This window comes from Rhinoderma darwinii, chromosome 1 (assembly GCF_050947455.1).
Source record: "Rhinoderma darwinii isolate aRhiDar2 chromosome 1, aRhiDar2.hap1, whole genome shotgun sequence".
Lineage (NCBI taxonomy): Eukaryota > Metazoa > Chordata > Amphibia > Anura > Rhinodermatidae > Rhinoderma > Rhinoderma darwinii.
The window spans coordinates 522188739-522212772 of record NC_134687.1 but is presented as its reverse complement, the minus strand read 5'-3'; the positions used below and the strand labels follow the sequence as shown (position 1 = coordinate 522212772).

The window sequence follows — 24034 nt, the reverse complement described above, 5'->3', positions numbered from 1 at the left end:
GGCCTTCCATATATAGGATTATCAGTAGATCACATATCAAATGGTCTATAGCCACATTTTTTTATGATTATTATTGCTTTAGATAAAAAGGCCAGATATTAAAAAAAAGTTTTCCTGGATCGGGGACAAATTATCATAACTACTTCAGTCAGTTCTGCCTATAGCAATAATACAGTGAAAATACTTTAAACTGCCATTCAATAATCCAGCACACATTTATTTTTTTGCAGAGAACTTCATTAGAATCTGGATTTTAACTTAAAAAGCGTCGTCCACTTTGGACAATACCTTTCTGTACGAAGGGGACCTGAACAATAAGGTGACTAAAGTGTTTTCCGCTTCTTAGACCCTCTGAACTGTAATCTGTGGAGGAAACCTGGCAGCAAGTGTTCGAATTCTCTGCAGCGCCACCATGGGGAATTTAACTGGTTAAGGCCTAGGCTGTTTTACAGCTAAATAACCTGAGAAAATGTCACAATTTTGCTGAGCGCGACTCTGCAGGTGAATAAAGTTTATCTTTTTAATTTTACACTATTTTTTTAAAGGAAATATAGGGCTTTGTTATAATGGTATTTGTCAGTATTACATCATTTATTTATTTTCTCTAAAGTGGGCAAAATTGGAAAAAAAAAAATTCAAGAATTTAGCAAATGTGTCATTTTATGCAAACCATGATCACACATCGTATAGACCACGGATAAAACTTCTCTCATTTCACGTTCTGCCGTGCATGGGCATACGAAATAGGTGTGCCTTATTTATCACATGGAGATCTAGGACGGCTTACGATAGAAGAAGCTTATGTCACAAATCACCTTTTTTCAAAGCGGATTTTACAAAACTCAGCAGAGTTTCTAGAACACTTTCAATATATCTGCTCTTGAAGCAGAAATCCCAAAATATTCATCTAGGGGTATAATGGGAATTTATTTTATTTTGGTTTCCTAAAATACGAAATTGCAGGATTATGCAAATGAATGGGCTTTCCAGCAGTCCAACATTAGAAAGTACGCAAATATGAGATCCTCCCCCCACCCATTCCCTTCCTCACCCTTGGAGTAAAATAAAAGGGGAAAAACAAAAAACTTGAAGTAGGGGAAATATATTTTCGATTAATAATCCAAAATCTAATAATTCAGAACAGAATAAAAAAAATTAAAACATGGGATAATGCACAGGCCTGGTTGTGAGGGACAAAAGGATCGGGAATCTTTGCAGCGTCCATCTTTTCTGGGGGTTACTTTTAGTTGGTGTAAGGGGAATGAGACGGATAAAACGCCTTTCAGTCAATGGTTTGACGTCCTCAGACTGTGGGCATTCTCTGGTGTCCTGAACTTTAAATATGAGACCTTCAAAAATTTTCTCCTGGAAATCCAGACATGTGTCTCTGCCTCTGCTTTTTTTTTTTTTTCTTTTATAGAGCACAAATCTATTTTGGATTGCCACCTGTAACAGATAAATGGCCACTTTTTTGCCGGAAACCAAGTAGAATTGCTATCTGCTGAGGCACACGTCTATTCAACAAAGGAAAGAAAGGTGTTCACAGCTAGTCTCAAACTTGTATTGGTTACTGCAAGAAGCGCCAGTCTAAGAAATGTGAGGTATCTTACAAAAAATGTAATATAGTTATAAACACATCTGCTCTGAATCAATAGCTTAGGAGAAGAGAAAGAACACTTACTCAACTTGGAAGCAAAATTCAGAGTTTTCATCTTCTAGACTGCTGCTATTGCTCTGAACCTCGTGCTCTTCTTTTCCAGGCAAAGTCTCCCAGCTCTCATCACTAGAGGAAGGTTCTTTATCACGAGAGAAATATGAAGGTAAACATGTAGACCATTCTCCATCACTGCAATAGGAGCTGAAAGAAAAAGACGAATGCAAGCCACTTATGCCCCTTCACAAATCAAATAACTAGCATTTTAATATACAGGGTGGGCCATTTATATGGATACACCTAAGTAAAATGGGAATGGTTGGTGATATTAACTTCCTGTTTGTGGCACATTAGTATATGGGAGGGGGGGGAAACTTTTCAAGCTGGGTGTTGACCATGGTGGCCATTTTGACGTCGGCCATTTTGTATCCAACTTTAGTTTTTTCAATGGGAAGAGGGTCATGTGACACATCAAACTTATCGAGAATTTCACAAGAAAAACAATGGTGTGCTTGGTTTTAACGTTACTTTATTCTTTCATGAGTTATTCACAAGTTTTTGACCACTTATAAAATGTGTTCAAAGTGCTGCCCATTGTGTGGGATTGTCAATGCAACCCTCTTCTCCCACTCTTCACACACTGATAGCAACACCGCAGAAGAAATGCCTCCCGATCTGACCCCCTTAGACTTTTATCTTTGGGGTCATCTGAAGGCAATTGTATATGCTGTGAAAATACGAGATGTGCAGCAACTGAAACTACGGCTACTGGAAGCCTGTGCTAGCATTTCTTCTGCGGTGTTGCTATCAGTGTGTGAAGAGTGGGAGAAGAGGGTTGCATTGACAATCCAACACAATGGGCAGCACTTTGAACACATTTTATAAGTGGTCAGAAACTTGTAAATAACTCATGAAAGAATAAAGTAACGTTAAAACCAAGAACACCATTGTTTTTCTTGTGAAATTCTCGATAAAATTGATGTGTCAAATGACCCTCTTCCCATTGAAAAAACTAAAGTTGGAAACAAACTGGCCGACTTCAAAATGGCCGCCATGGTCAACACCCAGCTTGAAAAGTTTCCCCCCTCCCATATACTAATGTGCCACAAACAGGAAGGTAATATCACCAACCATTCCCATTTTATTTAGGTGTATCCATATAAATGGCCCACCCTGTAGTTTGAAGGAAGTCCCTAGATGTGAAATAAATATATATATATATATATATATATATATATATATATATATAAAAACATCCAATGATAGGCAGCACTCCAATGTCAAGGTGAAAAAATTGCTTCAATAGCCCTCGTGCGATGTTTCGGCTCTGTGCAATGAGCCTCTCTCAAGCATGCTTGAGAAAGGCTCATTGCACAGAGCCGAAACGTTATAGTACCTTACAACCTTACAGTAGAGGCTTTCCAAAAAGACTACAAAAACTTACCAAAGGGGTGTTCCCACTAATGAAGGAATTTACTAGGATATACTATCACTTCCCGATCAGTAGGAGATCCCACTCACAATAATCCTTAGAATGAAAGCGATCCCGCACTAGTTAAGAACTGCAGCTCTTCCACAGCATTTCCCTGCATGACGATTGAATGGAGCTTAGTTCCCTGCACAGTTTGTGGCTGGAAGAACTGCCATGCCGGAGAAAAGGCTAAAAACTCCCAGCAATCATAATGTTATGGCATATCCTAAAAATATGTCATAACATTATCAGATGGGACTACCACTTTTAATGGTTACTTAGCTTGCAATTAGAAAATCCACCAAAAAAAAAAAAAAAAATGTATTGCAAATGTAGCCTTAATCTATAAAGATTGTCAAACTATGGCTCTGTTCACATAGCGTTAATACACTCTTTCCAGCATGTGTGTTGGGAAAGCTCCGACCACATATGCCAAACGTGTCTGTAAGGCATGATTCACACGAGCATTGAATATGTCCGTGTGACGGACGTTAAAAATAACGACCGTCACACGAATCTATGTAATTCAATGAGGCCGTTGTTTTAATGGAGCGTGTGAAGGGTCCGTTAAAAAAAAAAATAGGACACGTCCCATATTTTTGCGCTTCACGCATCCCTCAAGACTCTAGTCCGAGGTTTGCTACGTTAGTGTGAATCTAGCCTAAGGCACCATTTACCAAATGGATGCCAAAAGAGTGTCCTTTTTTCATCTGCCTGGCGAGTATACGTTATAATTTTTTATGACGCCATAGAAAAGCGTAGTCTGCTGCATCCTGCGTAAAAACGTAAAGGTTTTTGTTTTGTTCTTTATAATGAGAGCCTATTGGCGACTTATGCCACTCTACACACATACATGAGTATACATCCAAGGCTTCCATAAAAAGAAAACCAAAAAGAAAAGAAACAAAACCGGAGACAACTGATCTTTCGAATACGCGGGAGACTCTAGATTCAAGTGGCTATTTCTTCTACTCTAATCTGTGACAGACATTCTTGAATATAAGCACATATTTGAGAAAACCTTTTTAAACACATACTTTCTAACTTATTTTTTTCAATTACTAGCAGTAGAAGACCATAATCGAGTGAAAGCTTGAGTACAAAGCGTGTTCATTACATCCATGCAATTAATAACGTTGTATGAGATTATATTAAAAAAAAAAAAGTGTTTGCATAATTTTGTAGAAACCGCGCCACTCTTATCCATGGGCTGTGTCTGGTATTGCAGCCCAGTCCCATTCAAGTGGAATTTATTTAAACAGTATAGTTTTCTCGAAGCCTGTACATTGTAATCATCATAGGAAAGCTTTAGTCCCCCTTCTTGCTACCACAACAAGACGTTTCAGTCTCCACTTTAAAGCATACATGGATTAATACAAATAAACCATAAATTTATTGTAAAATGTATACATCATACCTATCTTCATCCTTTGGGCAATCAGGAAGCTTCATCCCATAGACTTCAAAGTCATCCCAGAATGTATCATCCACCACAGCCTTCTCTTCTTGCAGAGTTATACAATCCTTATTACCGCCTTTCTTCCAGGCACCTTCTAAGCTTGCGGTATTAGACTCTTTAATGCTGTGAGTCTTTCCATCCTTGACATTCTTTTCTACCTTAACTTGTGTTTCACAGATTCCTCGTCTAGAGCTTTTGGTCTCCTTTCTAGTTTGTTCTGATATCAATTGGTCTTTCTTGGAAGAACTCGTAGGACTCGGTTTTCTTATTTTAGGTCTGACGACGGGTTCATTTGTGAGGTCAGATTTATTGCTGCCTGTATTCATTTCATTACAATCCGCCATACAGCTCTTAATGGTTATTTCGGGCCTATCTTGAGTTTGCTGGATATCACACATATTTAAACTGTTGAACCCCGTGGCTTCATCCTCTGACACAGAGCTAGCCGACAAACTCCATGGTGTTGTGCACATGTCTATGTTGGCATATTTGGCTAAGGAAGCAGACTTTACCTGAGATAAACTGTCTTTTGGACATTTATGATTTGGGCTAGAAATGCCTGACATTTCACTATAAAGTTCTCTTTGGAACTCTGGGAGCATGCAGTTTACAGTTTTTCTGTGTTTTCCAGTTTCCTGATTCACAAATTCATCATTTAGGCCAATACTTTCCTCCCCTTCACTGCTGTCTGGCTCGAAAGAGTCAATATTCACAAATGAAACAGCGTTTTGGGGGGAGTGGTGCGGGTGCTCCACTGAAGCATGCTTGACAAAGGTTCGCCTGCTTTTCCTGTAGTCAGTGGTATTATTTAAAGTCTGACATCTAAGTACATGCTCTGTCATTGGAAAAGGGGAAATAGCATTTTGCTCAGCTTCAGTAAACACAAGCGAACTATCATTAGCATGCAACGTTCTGCGATCTTCCTTCAAATCAGCAGATAAAACACGACCGTTGCTGAAGAGTGAGGAGTCACGGCTTTCCTTAGCAACTAAAATAGAAAATTGATGAAATTAAACTGGGAATTTTCACAAAGACGACATGAACTTGTACACAAACAATCACTGTATGGTTGACTATGCCACAATGATAGTGTATATAGTACACAGCCCTACTTAGATTTGCAGCTTAAAAATTAGAAAAATGGTAAAACTTCAATAGTCAACAGAAATCATGTAAATAGAGACTGCAGTAAAGCTTATAACAAACTAAAGGCTTCATTCGTTATTGTAGGAATGTATGAAACATCCTTAAAATAATTTGGCTGTTATGAGGTTTTGAATTTTACTTTTTAAAAAAGCGGCTTGGACTTGTAGTGTACCTTATTTTTATGTTATTACACAAATCACGTTAGAATTCTATAATATATACTCTGTAATACAAGACAGTTATTGCCTTTATATAAAACTCAAGGTGTGATGCTACTGAATTTTATCTAAATCAAAGTGGCTGGTAATAAATATTCATTAGGGGTACTGCTCTTTTAGGAACACTATTTAGCAGCTTCCTCTACAAGCTGACAGCTGATTTGCCTGTTGTGTGACCTCCCATTCAGCAGTCACTGTGATTGGTTAAAGCTCTCAATGAAGCTCCAGCCTTTAGACTCATTCAGAGACTTGAAACACCATTAATACTAATTTGTTTCTAAGTAAAAAGAACTTTAAAAAGGGGTCGTCTGGGACTTTTATATTGATTGCCTATCCCTAGACATATACTTCCGTAGCGGCCGTGTATGGAATTGTTGCTTTTTTTTCATTCACTCAAAACAGGACCAGAACTGCAATCCAAGACAGTCGCTACAGAAGTCTACGGCACTGTGCCTGGAAAACTGTGAAGAGGTCACGGCATTCATCGCCACAGCCTCTTCAGTCAGCTTATCAGTGGGGATGCCGGGAGCGGGACCCCAACCGATCTAATACCCGTCTTAAGGATAGGCCATCAATCCAAAAGTCCTGGAGAATACCTTTAAAAACAGCTCAACGGGAACTTAAAAAAGTATGACATCAGTTAAATAAATAATTTCATGAGAATATACTGTACTATAAAAGGATTATAAAGAAATAAAATAAAAAGACACCCTTTAAACCCTTGACATGTGCCATACGTTTACAGCACTGGCACCATGTATTTCGCGCCAGGCAGGGATGGTGCAGGCTCAGGAGTTGTTCCCACACCTTCCGCAGTGGGCATCAGCTGTATTTTACACCCGACACTGCTGCAAAAGCCAGGATCAGAAAGAATTCCAATCCCAGCTGATTAAGCCCTCATATGCCATGGTCAATAGCGACCACAGCATCTATGTAATAAGAGAGAGGGCGTAACTCCCTCAGTTACTCCATCAGTGTGGGATTGCCATGGTAACCAGAGGCTTAAAAAAGGCACCTGGGTCTGTCACGTGTGTATGCCTTTTAGGCTCTACTAGAGGCAGTTTTACACAGACAGGCATAGCACACTGCAATACATAAGTATTGCAATATATTATGTAAGCGATCAAAAAAGTTACATAAAAAATGTTCAAAAATCTAAAAAGAAATTGCTGCAATTGTAACGACCCGCAGAATAAAGTTAACATGTCATTTATACTGCACCGTAGACACCATAAAAAAAAAAAATGGAACCCAAAAATAAAATGGCGGAATTGCTGATTTTTTTCCATTCTTCTACAAAAAAAATTTTTAGTTTTCCTATGTACACTAAAATTGTGATCCTAAAAAATACAAACTGGTCCTGTAAAAAACAAGCCCTTATACAGCTAAATTTAAGGAAAAATTAAAAAAAAGTTAGGACTCTCAGAACTCCGTGATGAGAAAAACAAAAACACAAAAATCATTGTGTTCTCAAGGCCCAAAATAGATGTGTCCTTGCAAGAGTTCTTCGCTTTGGACAGTCTCTAATTTCTAGGAAGATCCCTTGAGATTAAGCTGGTCACAAAGTGGGGACCCACAGCGATCAGCTGTTATCTGTGGGGAAACCTGGCAGTAAGAGTTAAATTTCCCTGCAGCGCCACCACAGGGAAAATTAAACATTACACAGTGCCCATTCAAATAAATGGTTTATCTGTTTTATGTAGGACAGGTCTACTAGAGCAAGAGATGCTCTTTGTAAAGACCTTTATAAATAGGCCGACGATCGGGCAAAGAAGCGTTCGTATGAACGCTTGTTCCTGATCATTGGCCCATGTAATCATGGCAGTGATCAGTCGAAAAAAGAACAAACGCTCGTTTGTCGGCTGATTGCATCTTTTATGCCATTATAATAAAAAAAATTGTTGTTTAACGTCAGCACACAGGGGATCTGCTGCCAACAATATGCAAACTGTATGGGGACAATGATTGTATTAATGATCATTCATCCCCATACTCCTGACCATTGCTCCAGGTAAATGTGGCAAATGAGCTCCGCTCTACATGCTGTTTTTGTTGATCGACGCTCGATACCGGGCAGAAAATCTGCAAGTGTAAAATTACCTTGACCGCTTCCCATCATGGCAAAGAGATACAGGTCAGGAACAGAGTACTCAGAATTCCCTAATAGGGCATATGAGAATGGGTTTTCTCAACCGGACAACACCTTTAAGAAGGTAACGCCAGAGTGTCCTATGTAAATTCTCAGCTGTAAATATCTGCTGTCTCTTGTAGGTTTCTTAAAAAAAAAACAAAAAAAAACAAAACAGACAACTGGGCAAGATGTGCCTGGGCTAGAGCTGGGCAATTATGACCTAAATCAAAATCACTATTAATTGAACATGAAACTTCGATTAAGAACATTGAACGTTTAGGCCACACCCATTTTCACATGCCACACCCCCTAATTTGCATGCTACACCACTGAAGACAACCACTGCCCCACACAGTATATTGCCCCAATAGTGCTCCCCACACTATATAATTCCCTATAGCTGCCCCCACACATAATGCCCCTATAACTGCACTCCACTGTGCAATGCCCTATATCTGCCCACTACACAGTATATTGGCCCCTCCATAACTGCTCTCCACAAATTATAATGCCCCTCCATAACTGCTCTCCACATAGTATAATGCCCCTATAGCTGCTGTCCACACAGTATAATGCCCCTATAGCTGCTGTCCACACAGTATAATGCCCCTATAGCTGCTGTCCACACAGTAGAATGACGTCACTGCCTCACATCCAGCCATACATAGTGAATGGTAGAGCAGAGACCTTACGGTCCCCTGCTCTACCATTGGATTCAACTGTATCTGCGTTCTGAAGATGCAGATACTGTTTAAACTGGGAAATAATTAATTGATAAACCCAAATTTGCAAGAGGTCGTCGATTAATTGCACTGAATTTCTATATAATCACCTTCCTGCTGTGGGCTGGTGTTTGCACACTGCCCGTTACTTGCTGCTGCGTAGGGAACAGTATGCAGTCTCTTAGAGTACGGAGCTGGCCATACACTTTAGACAGCAGTCGGCCGAACGATTGTTCCGAGCTCTTCCTCCTGACTCCCCATACATATGCACGCTCGGCAGAGTGAGCATGTGTTTTCAACAGGGAGAAGGGAGAGAGACTATGCCAGGACTCCTTGGGCAGTGGCTTATAGTCTATGAACAAAAGGATTGGGCATGTTGAAACTCATACACATTAGATGGAAACATCGGTGGGTTCGGCCAACATACATTTAATGTGTACGGCCAGCTTAAATCCTGTGCCGCAGACCTGTATCAGTCTCTCTAGTATACTGCTCACTATTTGGAATGATCTATATGACTAACATCTTGCTAGATGAGATCTGGCCAAACCTTCCGTTCTCTTCTGGAGACTACCATAGTCACCTTTTATGCTCAAGAATAACAGGACTTCATGCAAAATGAATCTATGTGTAATACAAATAGCAGCAACATGTGCCATTGCATTCTTTTAAATTTTCATATGTTTATACATTTTAATTTCAAGTACACAAGCAGACATATTGTAGTAGAAACGTTCACATTTTAGCATCATAAAAAAGTATAACTAGTGATCACCACTACGTCTAAGAGGCCTAATCTATACTGCCAAAACTAGCTGTAGTAAATATGTTTGTGTGTGAAAAATAGGGAAAAGCTTGTCCGATTCAAAAGGGCTTACAATAAACAGAGGTTCACTTTTATTCCATAGCAGACAGTCAGCCTTTTGAATTGTAAGCTCCAATTCCCAAGAGAGTCCGTCATCTGTACATTTACAATCCTGTCAGCAATTCTTTTAGCAGAATGAAATCTAATATTTAAACAAAAGCGTATTTGGAAGAGTTACTTCCCCTTTGAAATGTATTGGATAATAATAGTCGAGCACAGCTCTATTTTTTTTTGGGGGGGGGGGGTGCAAGGCATGACATTTTTGACAATACTTATGACCTTACACTTTGAAGAGTACAAATATAATCCGGTTGATGGCAGAGAGTTGTGCAGCTATTGAGGACTCTCAGGGAGAGATCCTCGAAGCCACTAGTCTTTTATCTGGATGAAAACATGAATATAACCTTCTACAAATGTTCACTTCTGATTCATGATGAAAGTGAACAATGATATAGAACAAAAAAACAAAACAAAAACCTCAATCTTCGGTAACTAAATGGTCTAATTAAAAAGAAAGTCTGGCAATAGAAAACCAAGGAAGGATTAAAACTCAAATTAATTCCTATATCTCCAACTACAAACTTTGTATGTTAGTAGTCATTTTCTAAAATACATAAATTCGACCATAGTTATACTTCATTGTTATAACAAAGATAAAAATAATAAAACAGTCGAACAAAAGGCCCGTTTATACAGATCAATCACTAACAGCAATATAGCTACTTATAGATCCATGATTGAGGGGATACTCTGATCTAGAACCCCAACAATTACAGCAGAGAGCCTCTACAAATAGCAGTTTTTGCTCAGGTGGACTCTGCAATACATTCATTAACAGGTGCAATATATTGAGCCATTCTCCTGTTTTTTTTTTTACATCTGGGGAACCTACAACATGGAAAGACTATGACTGCACATAAGAGGTTGCTGAGATTTTTGTGACCCCAACCAAACCATGTTTTAGGGCATAAAACACTTTTCTGGGAAACCCCCAGTAATCTGAAATGTCCCTCTATTAAATAAATGTACTAAAATTTTAATTTGTATAGTCAACAACTAGATCACAGAACATGAAGAAAGAATAACATATCACACACTTAAATCCTTCTCCATTTGTACACTGTCCAACTCCAGCCCTTCGCTTTCTCTCCCCTGACAAGGTGAAGTTCGATTTGGACTTTCCAGAGCTGGTCGAAAGCTGATATATGCATGTCTTCTTCCATATCTCCTCCCTGTGATTGTCTGATAGCCACCTGACGGTTTAGGCCAGGCAGATTTACCGGATTCCTGACCCATTCCTGCAAAGAAATCACTCAATTCAATAAATCATCTGTATGTGAAGATAAACTAATGCAAATAATTGCTTTGTATACATTTCCCGTTTTACAAACAATGAAGCTTTAGGCCTCATTCACACGGCAGGGTTTCCCGGCCGGGGGCCGGCCGTTCATAAATCGGCTGGCACCCGGCTGCATTAGGAATGATAGACCCCTAATGGGGCTATTCACACGACCGATTTTTTGACGGCCGGGAAATCCGGCCGTCAAAAAATAGGACATGCTCTATCTTCGCCCGGGCACCCGGCTCCCATAGAAGTCTATGGGGCCGGGTATTACACGGCCATCACCGGAATGTGTTCCGAGTGATGGCCGGGTTTCCCGGCGCTTGCGCTCTATCTCCTCCTCCTCACAGCGCAGAGTGCATGTGAGGAGGAGTTGATGCCATTCTGACGAATGGCATCGCTGTACACTGTGTGGCAGGGCCGGGGTGTACAGCAGGTGGAGGGAGCGCTGCGCTGGCTCCCTTCCCCTGCTTGTTAAAGCACCCTGGCTCGGCGACACCTTCGATGGCGCCACTAGTAGCAGCAGCTGCTGCTGCTGCGGCTGCTACTACTGTAGCGACGCCACTATAGCAGAGCGGGGAGGTATCTCCCCGCTCTGCTATGTGCTAGCTCCATTAAGGAGCGGAATCCCCGCGTTTTCGGGGATTCCGCTCCTGGACAGAGCGCTTGATGTCTCTGTCCATATCTGGGCAGTGACATCAGGGGAAACTCCTGAAGCGGAATCCCCGAACACATGGGGATTCCCCTTCAGGAGCTGCCGCTGATGTCACTGTCCGGATCTGCCCGGCCCGGCACGGATGCATAACTTTATGCAAACCGGCCGGGCAAAATGGCCGATTTTACCGGCCGACACTCGGGCTCGGGAACGACCCGGTCGTGTGAATCCCGCCTTATTGACAGGTCTCTCCCTAGTCATACATAGGGGGAAGCAGCCCCACGGACCCTTCTCCTCGAGCTCGCTGCCGCTTTTTAGAGTAAAACAGTTTTATGTAGTCAGGACACCTGTCGCTGTATCATGATGTCAGGGGTTTGCAAAGTGATTCTCGAATCTCAATCGAATGAAAAGGATTCAGGTCAGCTATCTACAGAGGTAATGACCATCAGCGATTAGATTTCTGTTCTGAACAATTTCGCAAACAATTATAAACATACAGTGCTGTGCAAAATGCAGACTGTGCTCGTGGCTTTCAATTTGCAGACTAATCATCTATTAAAGTACATTTAGAAAAAAAAAAAAAAATCTTCTCACACTGAAAAAAAAAAGTGGAAAATAGGAGACAAAAACCTCTTAGTGCAATTGAACATGACCGAGTGCCCCTCGTGCCCTTTTTCATGGCATCCGAGTGGCAACCGATAGTTTTCACGGACCCATTCACTGACCCGACTTTCCGATCCGTGGAAAGATAGGACATGTCCTATCTTTCCACAGATCACAGATGGGACCCGGCCGGCACACACGGCCGTGCGCATGAGGCATAACACTTAATATAAAAAGAAAAACGATCAGTATTTTGGTTCTCTACACTTTACTTCTGTGCACCACACTGCCACCTGAACTGTCCGATGCTTTATCTCTTAAAACCAACAAGTCCACCCAAGAAAGGTGAATACAGACTAAAAAAAAAAAAAGTCACATACACAACTACCCATAGGTGCTTTTCAGATTTTCCACCTCATAATATGAAAAAAAAGTTCTGGTAAGAATGATACAAGATAATCCACTAGTCAACTATTGAGCTTTAAAAATGACAAAAGAAAACAGAAGAAATTGGACATCTGATATGTGGAGTAAGATTTCATGGACTGGGAAGCTTGAAGTTGAGATCCTTGAATGCGGCATGTATCATGTATGCCGCTAAAGCAATGAAAGTCTCTTAGAAAACCGGTCTACAACCAACAGTCATAATAAAAATATGACACGCTTGCACATATCGCAGCCCTCGCAGGGTGCTGCTGTATCTTTGTTTGCAGTCACAACAGATTTGCACCTGCCATTTTATTTCACTATGATTTAAGGATGTAAAACATCTGGAGTTAGTTTGATTTTGGTTAACCCTTTAACAACCACCCATCGTCTTTTGATGGCAAGCGGTGCCGGTCTGTCTACAGCGATGCCAAAATACTGTAGAAGAGGCTGATGAGCGCTCATCCTCTAAGCAGGAGCTGTAACTAACAGCTCCTGAACTTAGAGCAGCCTGCTGAATACAGTGGGAGCATAAAACATGCCGACCCCAGCTGTTTAACCCTTTGATCGCATCACCGGAAACCCGGTGACGCCATCGAAGAACGGGGAATCCCTCTGAAGTCAGCCGTGGGACCTAGAAAGGCCCCCTGGGCTGTCTGCTCAGTTTGCCTGATGTTAGAGCACACTATGTTCTGCCCTAACAGCAGCCTGTGTCATAGCGACACAGTGTAATGTATTAGCATACAAGAGTATGCCAATACATAAGTAAAAAATAAAGTTCTAAATAAAAAGTTATCCCTTAACCCCTTAAGGATGCAGCCTAATTTGGGCCTTAAGGCTCAGAGCCCATATTTCAAATCTAGCAAAACGTAGAGAAAATTTGAAGAAAAAAAAAAATAGAATTTTTCTGAATTTAAAACGCATCGGCTTGTAAGACAGAGTTATACCACCCAAAATAGTTACTAGTTAACATTTCCCATATGTCTAGTATATGTTGGCATCATTTTTTGAACATTTTTTTTTTTTCTAGGACATTACAAGGCATAGAACATAAGCAGCAATTTCTCATATTTTGAATACAATTTCAAAAGACACTTTTTTTTTTAGGCACCAGTTCACATCTGAAGTGGCTTTGAGGGGCCTATATATTAGAAACCCCCCATAAAACACCACATTTTAGAAACTAGACCCCTCAAAGTATCCAAAACAGAATTTTGAAAGTTCATAAACCCTTTAGATGTTACAGGAATTTAAAGCAACGTAGAGGGGAAATTTACAAATTTGTCAGAAAATCCTTTTTATTCCATTTTTGTTCTATAAAAAAAAAAGAAGGTTTTACCAGAGAAACACAACTCAATACTTATTGCCCAGATTCTTCAGTTTTTAGAAATATTCCACATGTGGCAATAGTGCGGTAATGGACTGAAACACCGGCCTCCGAAGCAAAGGAGCACCTAGTGGATTTTGAGGCCTCTTTTTTATTAGGCACCATGTCCGGTTTGAAGAGGTCTTGTGGTGCCAAAACAGTGGAAAACCCCCAGAAGTGACCCTATTTGGCAAACTACACCCCTCAAGAAATGTATCGAGGGGTATAGTGAGCATTTAGCCCATACGTTTTTTTTGCTGCATTTTGTAGAGTTAGGCAGTGAAATTGAAAAAAAAAAAAAAAAATATCACATATTTTTCCGATAAAAGTTTCGATTTTTAAATTTTTACAAGGAATACAGGACAAAAAAAACACCCCAACATTTGAAAAGCAATTTCTCCCGATTACGGCAACAAACAGCAGGGATCAGAATGTCAGGAGTGCTATTTGGCATGTAGATTTTGCTGGATTGGTTATTGGGCGCCATGTCGCATTTGCAGAGCCCCTGAGGTATCAGTACAGGGGAAACCCCTTAAAAGTAACCCCCATTTTGGAAACTAGACCCCTTGAGGAATTAATTGTAGTTTTCATGGGGTGCATGCGACTTTTTGATGAGCATTTATTCTATTTTTTTTTTTTTTTTTAAGAGGCATGGTCACTATAAAACAGCAATTCTACTATGGTTTTTTTATTCCTTTTTTTTTAATACAGTGTTCACCGTGCGCTATAAATGACATTCATTTTATTCTGCGGGGTGATCCGATTACGGCGATACCATATGTTTATAGTTTTTTTTATGTGTTATGGCATTTGCACGATAGAATATGGTAACACAAAAAGTATTTTAAGAGCCATAACTTTAACATTTTTCCATCAAGACAGCCGTGTGGGACTTGTTTTTAGCGTAACTAGCTGTAGTTTTGATCAGTACCATTTTTAGGTACTTGAAGTGACCAAAAAAATTGTGATTCTGGTATGGTTAATTATAAAAAAAAAATTACATCGTTCACCGTGCGGGATAAATAACGAAATACTTTTGTAGTTCAGGTTGTTACGGACGCAGAGATACCAATTATGTATAGTTTATGTTATTTATATTTTTAATAATAAAAGGACTGCTAAGGGAAAAGGGATTTCTACTTTTATTACTTTAGAACTTTTATTTTTATACACTAGAGGACTTGAGGGCAGGAGGCCCTGATCACAATTCTAATACACAGCACTACATGCGTAGTGCAGTGTATTACACCTGTCAGCTACTCGCTGACAGCAAGCATAGTTTCGTCAGGACCCACTAGGCTTCCATAGGTGGCATAGCCGGAGGCCATTGTTAGGCCTCCGGATGCCGTAGCAATAATCGCCGGCCGAGATAATGTCACGGGACGTCAATGGTGCTTTAATCCCCAAGAAGCAGCGAATGCTATTGAACACGCCTTCTAAGGGGTTAATCGGCGGGGACAACGCGATCGGTCCCTGGGGAAGGAGCTGTGACAACTGCTGTACAAGACAGAAGTTGTCACAGCTCATAAAAGTGCCGGGAGGGGGGGGGGGGATTCCTCCATTGTTTTTTGGATTTAGTTATTACGCCGTTTACTGTGCGGTAAAAACAACATGTTAACTTTAATCTGCGGGTCGATGCAATTACGGCGATACCAAATTCATATTTTTTTCACTACATTTACAAGAATAAAACTAATTGTTAAAAATAAAAATTGTGCCGCCATACTTGGAGAGCCATAACGGTTATTTTTCTGTCGATTGAGCGGTGTGAGAGTTTGTGTGGAATGAGTTGTAGTTTATTAGTACCATTTTGGGGTACATAAGACTTTGTGATCACTTTTTATTTTTTGGGGAGATGAGGTGACGGGCGGGTTAAATAATGTTATATTGTAATAGGACATTTACGGATGCGGCAATACCAGTTATGTTATTATCATACATTTTTATTTAGATAGCCCTGATACTCCCTGTAGAGGGTGCGATGCTGTGAGGGGGGGGGGGGGGTGAATTCTATTTTATATCAATGAGGCAATCTGGTAGCCATACTTTACCACATAGCGGACTGCAGCCGCTTGTTCCATACAGTATATAGCGTGTCACTGACAGTATCAGATTAAAATCATATCATCTGCACTGACTCGTCTACCTCATCAGACCACACGCTTGAATGGGACAACGATGCGGTGATCTGTAATACCAGGAACAGCTCCTACTAAAAGTACGGAGATGTACACTGTAAACAATGAAAGGGACCATGGCGCTCGCAGGAGCACCGCGTCCCCTTCAAACAGCTGGTGTTCCAAGAGTTGGTCACCCACCGATCTAATATTGATCGTCTTTCCTAAGGATAGGCCTTGATTTTAAAGAACCGGATAACTCCTTTAAGAATGCTGATAAACGAATGATAACAGATTATGCAATGTTATTGGGAAACATTTGAAAATAAAATAAAAATAAAAGTATTCTACAGTACAATAAGGCTATGTTCACACTGAGTATTTTGGGGGAGGAATATCTGCCTCAAAATTCCGTTTGGAACTTTGAGGCAGATATTCCTCTCCCTGCACGCCGATTTTCGCGGCAATTATCGCGCCGTTTTTCGCCGCGGCCATTGAGCGCCGCGGGCATAAAAGAGCGAGAAATACGCTTTCTCCTGCCTCCCATTGAAGTCAATGGGAGGTCAGAGGCGGAAGCGCACGAAGATAGGGCATGTCGCTTCTTTTTCCCGCGAGGCAGTTTTACTGCTCGGCAGAAACGGGCCGAGAACGCCTCCCATTGATTTCAATGGGAGGCGTTCTCGGCCCGTTTCTGCCGAGTTTTGCGACGCGGTTTCCGCGTCAAAAAACTCGGCAAAATACCCAGTGTGAACATAGCCTAAGAACCCCAAGCACCGTACTGCAGATCAAGGTGTAGTTATTAAAGAGAGACCCTGATGCAGTTCTCAAAACAATGGACCGGGTCACCCAAAAGCCCAGACCTTCCAAACTACCTGGATCATGAGAAGTACAAAAATACACCTAACTTCTAAGAATGGGCTTTGGAGCAGACCAGCATGACATATATCCCTTCAAAAGCCGGAAAGCAAGTCACCTGAAAATAATACAAGGATTTATAAATGCAAAAACTGGCAACAGAAAAGACTGAAAAAAACCTGATATTATTATGAAGCTGTTGAAAATTCCATTGTGTTGATTGTAGTTTGTGGCTAATGGTGTTTTTTTCTAAACAGAAGGATGGTCTATGATTTTGCACAGTACTTTAATTCTTGTATAAATTAACAAACCAATAAAAATGTAACTTTCCAAATTGAACGTTCATATATAAGAATTTGGACAATCTTCCAAAGATGCCTGTAGGTTTACTGTTCTGCAAAACAGAAGTCTTAATAAAGAGAATGACATCGCTGCTCGACAGCTTCCTAAATGCTCTTTAACAACACGTTCTGTTCTCGCCATTGTCAAACGAAGAAGACTTTAAAGTGGAGAGACTTCTAAGGAGCTTTTCGCTAGTGTATTAGGCCATGTTTACACAGGGCAGATAGGCCTGTGATTGGCTGCAGCAATCACATGGGAAGCAACGTCATTCCAGGAGGCCGGCCTTGATGGAGAACAGAAGAAAGTGTCGCTATGATAAACACAGAATGGGGTAAATAAGTTGTTTTTTTTATTTTACCCCTTTAATGACCAGCCTATTTTAGACCTTAACCTCTTCCCGCTCTGCACCGCAACTGTATGTCCTGCAGAGGGCTTGCTTCCCCCACCATGACGTACAGTTGCGGAGTGGTTCCCAGCGCACGCTGTCTTAACGGACAGTGTCCGGGAACCGGGAGGTCAGCTGTCCCCGACAGCGGACACTCCAAGTCTTGCCGGTCAGTGGACCATCGCCGCTGATTTCAGCAATTAATCCCATAAATGCGGCGAACGATTGCGATCGCCGCATTTAAGGGGTTTGAAGCACATCGGCAGCCCCCCCCCCGATGCTCGCTGTGGCAATCGGAGGCCAGACAATGGCCTCTGGGTTGCCATGCACCGAAGTCTTCGAGTAGCAGCCTCCGGCCGGTCCTCCGAGGCTTCCTGTCAGTGTGACTGTCTCGTCACAATGACAGAATACATTATGCTACGTAGGTAGTGCAATGTACTCTAGCAGCGATCAATGCCTCAAGTCTAAATGTCTCCTAGTGGGACAAGTAAAAAAAAAGTAATAATGTTTTAAAAAAAAAAGTGTAAAAATAAAAGTTATGAGTTATATAAATAAAAAAAAAAACTAATTTTTTCCTATAATAAGACTTTCACTATAGGAAAAAAATACACATATTTGGTATCGCCGCGCTCGTAACGACCCCAACTATAAAACGATAATGTTATTTTTCCTGCACGAAGAACACCCCAATAAAAAAAAAAACGACACCAGAATTGCTATTTTTTGGTCACCACCACTCCCAAAAAAAAAAAGAATAAAAAGTCGCATGTACCCGAAAATAGTACCGATAAAAACTACAACTCGTTCCGCAAAGAATAGGCCCTTACACAGCTTTTTTGACTAAAAAATAAAAATAAAAGTTATGGCTCTCAGAATACGGTGACACAGAAAATGAATTATTTTATAAAAAAGTGATTTTATTGCGCAAACGCTGCAAAACAAAAGGAACCTATATACATATGGTATCACCGAAATCGTATTGACCTGCAAATAAAGTAAAATTGTCATTTATAGAGCACGGTGAACGCCGCCAAAAAATGAACTAAAAAAACATTGTCAGAATTGCTAGGTTTTGGTCACCCGGCTTGCAAAAATAATGGAATGAAAAGTGATGAAAAAAAAAAAATAATAAATTACATGTACCCCAAAATGGTACCAATGAAAACTACAGATTGTCCCGCAACAAATAAGCCACCACAGCTCCGGTGGAGAAAAATAAAGAAGTTCTGGCTCTCAGAATATGGCAATGCAAAATGTGCAGAGTGTTCAAAAAGCGAATAAGATCGGGCGCCATTTATCAGTGCGACACTGGCCACATATCTATGATTACTTATTTACTGCATTATTATAACCTGATCTACTCCGCACAGCTTACATATGCCCCCACATTATAAACTGAAACAGCAGTAAAACCCCAAACTACTACTACCAAGCAAAAACTGCATTCCAAAAGCAAAATGGCGCTCCCTCCCTTCTCAGCCCTGCAGCGTACCCAAACAGCAGTTATATGGCATCACCATACCCGGGAGAACCCGCTTAAAGTTTTATGATGTATTTGTCTTCAGTGGCACAAACTGGGCAAAACATATTATGCACTAAATTGTCATATCAGTGGAAAATTGCAATATTCACTTTGAATCATCCGCTGCGCATTAACCCCTTTGCACACTATGACTTAATTGCACGTCATGGTGCGGAGGTTGATGTATGGAGCGGGCACACGTGACTGCAACCCTTAGGGTATGTTCATACAGAGTTTTTTGCAGGCTGAAAATTCCGCCTCAAAATTCCGTCTGGAATGGAGAACCAGAGGCAAAAACATCGCGAAAAACGCTTCCTCTTCCTCCCATTCATGTCAATGGGAGGTCAGAGACTTAAACGCCTGAAGATAGGGCATGTCGATTCCTTTTCCCGCGAGAAATCAATGGGAGGCATTTTCGGCTGTTTTTCGGCGCAGTTTCCACATCAAAAAAAACTCTGTGTGAACAGGGCACTAAAGAACACTATTAGGACATGAATTTTGCTTCTGCTCGATACAGAAGTGTTCAAAACATAAAATAGCAGCATATAGTCTGCCTTGGATCCTGGGATACAGACTAGTATAAAACAGTCTACATTCCACATATGTGCTCCATGAAAGTTGCTGAAAACTGTGACTGCACTTGGCTTTTCTGTGCTTTCTGCTTATAGCAGGAGCTATTCATATAATAGCATTAGAAATCTCGAACACACTACCCATAGTGAAGCTATGCTCTCAAAATACCCTGGCAAGCGGTTCACAAATCTGAAGGTGGTGCTTGGGAAAACAATTCCCACCTTTACCCCTTAAGGACACAGCCAATTTTGGTCTTGAGGACAGAACAATTTTGGGATTTATCATTTTGATTTTGTAACTAATGTACTGGCATAGATCTATATGCCAGTACATTAGCCCGTGTACTGATTGTACACAGGCAGTTGGGTATGCCCTAACAACAGGAAATATGTTCAGACAGCCCTGGGGTCCTTCAACGGACTCTGGGCTCTCTGGCCATACCAGTTATGGGCTTTGAATGCGTCACAGTTATCTTCTGTGACGCGATCAAAGTGCAGTCCCCCCTCCTTGAACGCCGCCATCAGCTTTCATCGCGGCATTCAAAGGGTTAACGGAGGAGAGAAGAGGTTTCTTTTCTCTCCGCTGTCAGAGCGGGGCTGTGACTGTGTATTACAGCCGTTGCCCCGCTCTCGATCGCGCGCACAGACGGCTGTCACACAGGACGAGAATGCTCGTCCTAATGCGCAAAGTACTCGCTGCTCAGGACGAGCATTCTCGTCCTGTGTCGGCAACCAGTTAAAACCCAGACAGAACTCCCCAAACACTCCATATCAGGGGTCTCAAACTCAGACGGGTAAATGGGCCTCAAATAGAAAAAAAAAAAAAAGTTGACGGGCCGAATTACTTTGATATTTTATATAATACAACATTTTATTTGAGCTACTATAACATTCCTACTACACTTCTAGAACAGGCCTACACTTCTAGAACAGGCCTACACTACTAGCACGCGCCTACACTACTAGCACGCGCCTACACTACTAGCACGCGCCTACACTACTAGCACGCGCCTACACTACTAGCACGCGCCTACACTAATAGCACGCGCCTACACTAATAGCACGCGCCTACACTAATAGCACGCGCCTACACTAATAGCACGCGCCTACACTAATAGCACGCGCCTACACTAATAGCACGCGCCTACACTAATAGCACGCGCCTACACTAATAGCACGCGCCTACACTACTAGCACGCGCCTACACTACTAGCACGCGCCTACACTACTAGCACGCGCCTACACTACTAGCACGCGCCTACACTACTAGCACGCGCCTACACTACTAGCACGCGCCTACACTACTAGCACGCGCCTACACTACACTACATTACTAGACTACTACTATAACACTACTACATTACTATAACACTTACGGTATATCATTTAACCTACTCAGGGGGTCGGGACAAACTTGGGACATCAATTCTAGCCTCTTCTAGGCAATTTTTTTTTTTTGCAGATCCGGGAATACTGATCACATGGATGCACTACAGAAAGTTGTTTGCTACCTTTAGGCCTTAAACAGCTGTGCCACATTCACACGACAGTATTCGCATTCACATGACAGTATTTGTCAGTATTTTGCTTCAGTATTTATAAGCCAAAATCGGGAGTGGAAGATAAATGTAGAAGCCATGCAGATGTGAACGAAGGGTATGTTCACACGGCTTATTTTCGGCCATTTTTCTGGCCGTAAATGGCCGAAAAATCGGAAGCAGAACGCCTCCTAACATCTACCCATTGATTGCAATGGGAAAACAGTGTTGTGTTCCAACGGACCGTTGTTTTGCGCGGCCGCGTAAACAAAACGGCCACGAAAAAGAAGTGCACGTCACTTCTTCAGCCGTTTTTGGAGCCGTTTTTCCATGGAAAACCAGCTCCAAAAACGGCTGTAAAACACGCTACATAAAACGCGAGTGCCTTAAAAAACGTCTGAAAATCAGGAGCGGTTTTCCCTTGAAAACAGCTCCTGATTTTCAGACGTTTTTGAGTTTGCGTGTGAACCTACCCTCAGGGTAGGTTCACATGCATAATAAAAACCGTCTGAAAAGACAGCTGTTTTCAAGGGAAACCAGCTCCTGATTTTCAGACGTTTTTTAAGGCACTCGCGTTTTTTGCTGTGTTTTTTACGGCCGTTTTTGGAGCTGGTTTTCAATAGAGTCAATGAAAAACAACTCAGGAAGTGACATGTAAAAAAAACGGCCTGTTGGAACAGAACGTTGTTTGCCCATTGCAATCAGATTTCTGCTTCCAATTTTTGTGAAGTTTTTCAGCCATTTACGGCCCGAAAAACGGCCGAAAATAAGCTGTGTGAACATACCCTAAGCTGTTTAGGGCTCATGCACACAACTGTGTTTTTCTTTAGTGTACTATATGCATTTTATTTCGGATAGCATACTGAACCATTCCTTTCTATGGGGCCATGCACACATCAGCATTTTTTGCGGATCCTGTGCTCCGTTCCGCAAATTACAGAAGATGTCATATCCCTGTCTGTTTTTGCAGACCCTTGATGCCATTTATCGATGGGTCCACAAAAGTAACAAACAGCACAAAGAAGCCATCTATGTGCTATACACATTTTGTGGATACGTTGCTAGGAAACGCTCGAGTAATCAGATGCCTTGACCTTAGTATGGATGCGGACCACAAAATATATATGACACACGGAAACAACACGTCCGTAATATACAGACATACGGAACGGTTGCGGAAGCAACTCAAAGGCATTATGGGCCCAAATACAAACACTAGGATCCGAAGTTTGCAGCCCGATCGGCAACGGTCGTGTACACGTAGCCTAAGTCACATGTTTGACTGTGGAGCTAAATAGCGTTCTGTTTCCAGGGGCAACCAGCAGACTTGGGGCTTGTCCACACGTAATGGAATTGCTGCGGATTTCCATCCAGAATTGCGAACGGAAAATACGCAGCATAATACAGTAGCAGCAAAGTGGGTGTGATGTGACAAATGTCATCCACACGATGCGGAAAAATTCCTTCCAGAAATTCACCTGCAGTGCGATTATTCCTGCGGAAAGTGGACTGATTTCCTGCGTTTTATCCCCATAGAAATCAACGCGGAACAACAATTCTGCAGCAAACTACAATGTACTGTGTCATTTGCTGCAGAAATGAAGATTGTTACTCTAGATTGGAGGCTTTATTGGATATACGGCCAGAACCTTTGATGGGATACTGTAATAGGTAATAGGTCCAAGGAGAACGCCTTTATATGAAGCGACATTTGTGGAAAAAATTATTATTGATACTTTACTTAACCCCTTCCCGCTCCTGGACGTACTATTAGGTCATGGCAGCTGTATCGTTCGCGCTCCATGACCTAATAGTACGTCTCGGGAGTAACGGCCGTTTCGGCCGTCCTCCCGACACATACAGGAGCTGTGACAGCTGCTGTCTCGTACAGCAGCTGTCACAGCTTCTACAGCGGGGACCGATCGCGGTGTCCCCGCTGATTAACCCCTTAAAAGCCGCGTTCTATAGAGATGGCGGCTTTTTAAGGGTTAAGCTGCCATCGCCGGCCTGCTACACGATAGCGGCCGGCGATGGTGACTATGGCAACCGGACACCAAACAATGGCGTCCGGCTATGCCATAGACGGAAGCCTAGTGGGTCCTGACAACGTCAGGACCCACTATGCTTGCTGTCAGTGAGTAGCTGACAGCTCTAATACACTGCACTACGCATGTAGTGCAGTGTATTAGAATAGCGATCAGGGCCTCCTGCCCTCAAGTCCCCTAGTGGGACAAAGTAATACAGTAAAAAAAAGATGTGTAAAAATAAGAAAATAAAAGTTTTAAAAGAAATAAAAGTAAAAATCCCCCTTTTCCCTTATTAGTCATTTATTATTAATAAAAATATATAAACAAATAAACTATACATAATTGATATCGCCGCGTCCGTAACGGCCTGAACTACAAAATTATTTCGTTATTTATCCCGCACGGTGAACGCCGTAAAAGAAAATAATAATAAACCGAACCACAATCACAATTGTTTGGTCACTTCACCTCCCAAAAAATGGAATAAAAAGAGATCAAAAAGTCGCATGTACCGAAAAATGGTACTGATCGAAACTACAGTTCGTTACGCAAAAAATAAATCCTCGCACGGCTTTATTGATTGAAAAATAAAAAAGTTATGGCTCTTAGAATAAGGTA

The 24034-nt window shown here is 41.5% G+C and overlaps 1 protein-coding gene across 2 annotated transcripts in view; it reads right to left on the bottom strand.

Moving 5' to 3' along the window:
* Positions 1-24034, bottom strand: part of PJA2 (praja ring finger ubiquitin ligase 2) — a 47757-nt gene that overhangs the window by 13018 nt on the left and 10705 nt on the right. Inside the window, exons 2-4 of one of the 2 annotated variants that reach the window (XM_075836763.1) lie at positions 10764-10964; positions 4543-5572; positions 1682-1858 (exon numbers count right to left, since the gene is read on the bottom strand). In XM_075836763.1, coding sequence (XP_075692878.1) covers positions 1682-1858; positions 4543-5572; positions 10764-10962 — 1406 coding nt within the window. In that variant the 5' untranslated portion in view covers positions 10963-10964. The remainder of the gene's footprint in view (positions 1-1681; positions 1859-4542; positions 5573-10763; positions 10965-24034) is intronic. The other variant, XM_075836771.1, reaches the window with a different exon arrangement.